The following is a 4,148-nucleotide window of genomic DNA, read 5'->3' as shown; positions in this document are numbered from 1 at the left end:
TTTTTTTTTTTTTTTTTTGAATCTAATGTTAAATTATATTCAAAAGAAAATAAAAGTTTTACAAAGCTAATGCAAACTGTTTTAAAAACATTGTTTTAGAAGGTCATAATCTAGTAAAATCTTACTGCAAACCAAGCTTGAATACTAGGTCCTCCTTCTCCGCAATTGTGCTCAATCTGTTGCGAACATTATTGTCTATGAGCTTCACCAGCCTCTCCATTGTTGAAGGATGTTCACCATGGCGTCTGTCATTTCTCTCTCTCCAAAGCGAGTGTATTGTTTTCTGAAAAGTGTAACCCAACAATCAGAGGCATGATCTCTTCCCAGTGTATGGTAAACTTGTCAGAGAGAAGCCTGTGCACCAGCGTCTTTCATACCTGCTGCGAAAAAGGGCATAGAAAGAATAAATGTTCTCTTGTCTCCATCGGATTTTTGAAGAACACACAGCTCGTGTTAACCTGAGCGTTCCAGTTTATCATTCTTTCCCCTGTTGCAAGGCGGTTCTTGACCATCAACCATGTGACAAAGGTATACTTAGGAGTTGCATGAGTGAACCATATCGATCGATAACCTGCCATTGTTTGATGTGCCATGCGAGTGTTCACCTAGGTATACTTCGTTTTAAACTGCTTGTGATAGCTATGATTCTTTCCCTTCCACAGAGCTATATCCTGATCACCAAACCTGCGATTTCTTTTTTGTTTTTGGATTTCCTCCTCGACCAAGGAAAGAAGAGCCTGTCAATGTCTGCACCATCTATTCATGTTTATTACTTCAGCCATTTTACTAGCCAAAGGTATTCCTAACGCAATACTACCTCTATCACCAAGCTTCTCATAAAGACAACCCAAAGAGCTCCAGTTATCAAACTAGAAAGTGGTAGATTCCCAATTCTTCACCTCTACCTTGTGAAACTGTTTTGTTATGTCTCTGTATTTCAGTAGTTTCTTACAAATCCATGATCCAATTGCTTTACTTTCCTTTTCCGCCCATAGAGAGCCACTGCGAATGAGATATCTTTTCACCCAGTCAACCCATAATGAACCCTTGGCAGATAAAAGTCTCCAAATCAGTTTGAGGACACTCAACTTGTTAGCTTCTTCAAGAGAGCGGAGTCCCAGACCACCTTCACTCTTTGGAAGACAGACTTCCGACCAAGCGACTTTTGCTTTCTTTACATTCAAAGCAGGACCAGACCACAAGAAAGCAGAACACAATTTATCTATTTCGTGGATACAAGCCTTTGGTAGACGAATAGCAGAAATCCAGAAATTAGTGAGACTAAATATTACAGAGCTAATGAGCTGGAGCCTCCCTGCAAAAGAAAGCATCCTAGCAGTCCAAGAACTTATCTGTAAAGTACTCTCTCCAAAAGGGGTTGGTAATCCGCTGATGCCATTCGTTTTGGTAAAAGCGGTAAGCCGAGATAGCGAACCGGGAAGGAGCCATATTCAAATGGAAATTGTTGGAGAATCTCTTGCATGTGTACCTGAGAGACACCCGCCATATATAAAGTTGATTTCTCAAGACTGATTCGTAGACCAGAGTGAGTGGCAAAAACATCAAATACCCCCAATGGAACTTGGATTGATGTATTGTCTCCTCTAACAAATACCATCAAATCGTCTGCAAAACATAGATGTGTGAGTTGCAAATGTTGAAAGTTGGGATGAAAACCAAAAACTCTGTTACCCGCTGCCATGTCTAATTTGCGGGATAAAACATTCATACTGATAACAAATAGATAGGGACTGAGGGAGCAGACTTGACGTAGTCCTCTCATAATACCAAAGTAGCCAGCCAATTCTCCATTAACTTGTACAGAAAAAGAAGCGGTTGTTATGCAAGTTTTTATCCATAAGACGTATTGCTCAAGAAAGTCTAATGCTCTCAGTGTAGTGAGGAGAAAACTCCATTGAACCGAGTCAAAGGCCTTCGAAATACCAATCTTCATTGCACATCGAGGAGTAATCGAATCTTTATGGCAGTCCTTAATGATTTCGGTTGCTAGGAGGAGGTTTTTCATTAACAATCTCTCTTTAACAAAGGTAGATTCATTTGGCGAGATGAACTTTGGCAGAATGATCTTAGGTCGATTGGCAAGAATCTTAGAGATGACCTTATAAAGAACATTGCATCAAGATATAGGTCTATAGTCCTTCATGACTTTTGCCTTCTTCTTCTTTGGTAATAGTGCTAATATGGTAGAATTAACCCCCTTTGGCAAGAACGCTGTTCTTAAAAAAGATTGGACTGCAACCAAGAAATCCTCTCCCACCACTGACCATGATTCATTGAAAAATTCCACATTAAAACAATCTGGGCCTGGTGACTTATTAGTAGGCATAGAAAACAAAACCCTTCTAACCTCCTCTTTGGTGGCCTCATGAATGAGTAAACGGTTTCCCTGATAGCTCATATCAGTTAGCTCACAATTGCGAACTAGCTCTTGAATGTCTCGCATACCATCTGAAATAGATGGGGAGGAAGCATATAAAGAATGATCATCTTCTTATAGAATTTCATTAAAGTCACCGCATATGAGCAACCCGAATCAAATTTGGTTAAGTAACAAGCTCAATTACACTAGGAAATAGGGATCTTTTTTTGAGTTTCAATGTGAAGAGGGAATAGGGATCTTGTCATCACCACTATGAGCAATATAATCCTGAATAGTGATTAATTAATCAAACCATGATTATAGGTTTTTGATCTTGAAAAAAGAATTAGGTTGAACGTTTCTCATGATACTGAAGCCGTGAAGAGATCGATTGGCTGACTTATTGAAAGCACAGTTTCCTCATCTCATCAACATGATCGAGTTTTGTTGAGTTTTCTAGAATAATTTGCTGTACAGTTCACAGTAATACAAATTGGAAAATAAATTTTGTAAACTAAGAGAAAAGGAAAATAAGAAAAGTAAATAGGGCCGGGGAGAGACCTTTGCTTGAAGATTCATGCCTTGAGGCTTGAGCTATAATGTTAGAAGCACATGTGTAATTAAGGTTTGAAGATCTTGAGATATATAACGTAAACCATCACAAGTCACACCGAAAACATAATATAAAACCAATACGCGGTGTTAATGTGAAGAGAGAGAGTCATCGGTCAAGATGGTGGTGCATCAGAGTAGCCATGGGTGAAGATGGCTTGGTGCACCGGAGTTGCCGGTAATGTGAAGTTCCACATGGTTAAAGTCTAGACTCGGGTAGCGTTAAACTCAGGGTTACTATGATTCTGAAAATTTCATGTAATAGAACAAAGCGGTAGAACAGTAGGGATGGGTTTAATTTATGTGTTTGCGAATGTGTAATCGCCTTCTTTTTATAGTGGATTTTTTTCTGGACGTGGTCCATGGGATGTAGGCTGAAAAAACCGAACCTCGTTTTTTTTTTTTTAAATTTAGTGTTAAATTATATTCAAAAGAAAAAAATAGTTAAACTTAGGATTGAATTAAACAGTAGAAGGAATAACTTTGAAAGAAACTAAATGTGACAACCCGTCCTATGATTTCACTAGCCCACCGCTAGCTTGCCCCCATGGACCCCGAGCTGGCCCTGTAGGGCATCGATCATAACTCTTCACCATGGAAAGGAACTCACATCCAAATCCACCAGTAGGTTATTGGTGCGCCAGGTGTTCCTCGAACCATGGTCCACACCCTTTAATAACTTTCTCACAGGACAAGCTGTCACCAATTGATCTGCTACCAAACTGAAACAACCCGACCCGTTTTTTTAAATAATAAATAATAATAATAAATATAAATATAAATATAATAATAAATACTCTACAGCTAGTGGTCCCATACCCACTAGCCACCTAACCACAATCACACCAAACAGCGGAAAACAATACTATTAAAATAGCCAATAATCCAATAACCAATAATATATAACCAATATTAAACCATAATCAATATCCAATAACCAGCAACCTAGCAATGTTCTAATGACCCAACTCTAGCAACCTAGCAATGCTAGACAACAACCAATCGAGTCCCTAGAATAACATCATACAACTCCACTGGACTCATAAGCAAATCCGCTGGCCACGACTCTCCTGCGATCTGAATATCAACTCCCCTAGCTCATCCAATGACCCTCAGAAACTTGCCTCCCGCAACTCTGACAACTCATGTACTCTCT

The 4,148-nt window shown here is 39.2% G+C and overlaps 1 protein-coding gene across 1 annotated transcript; it reads right to left on the bottom strand.

Annotated features, from left to right (window-relative positions):
• On the bottom strand, positions 870-2,026 carry LOC109127278. The gene is made up of 3 exons (XM_019231859.1): positions 1,693-2,026; positions 1,490-1,626; positions 870-1,241 (listed from the first exon to the last, which is right to left on the bottom strand). Exons 1-3 carry the CDS (start codon positions 2,024-2,026, stop codon positions 870-872), a joined length of 843 nt encoding a protein of 280 aa, XP_019087404.1.

The sequence above is a fragment of the Camelina sativa genome, chromosome 11 (assembly GCF_000633955.1).
Source record: "Camelina sativa cultivar DH55 chromosome 11, Cs, whole genome shotgun sequence".
NCBI classification, from domain to species: domain Eukaryota; kingdom Viridiplantae; phylum Streptophyta; class Magnoliopsida; order Brassicales; family Brassicaceae; genus Camelina; species Camelina sativa.
The sequence above is the reverse complement of the archived record's forward strand: the minus strand, read 5'-3'. Positions and strand labels throughout refer to the sequence as shown.

Excerpts from the sequence above, each read along its gene's own strand:
- LOC109127278 (XM_019231859.1), bottom strand. The coding sequence starts at position 2,026 with ATGAAAAACCTCCTCCTAGCAACCGAAATCATTAAGGACTGCCATAAA. Across the intron at positions 1,627-1,692 it reads CAAATTAGACATGGCAGCGG|ACGATTTGATGGTATTTGTT; the intron begins GTAACAGAGTTT and ends TATGTTTTGCAG. Across the intron at positions 1,242-1,489 it reads ATATGGCGGGTGTCTCTCAG|GCTTGTATCCACGAAATAGA; the intron begins GTACACATGCAA and ends CGTCTACCAAAG.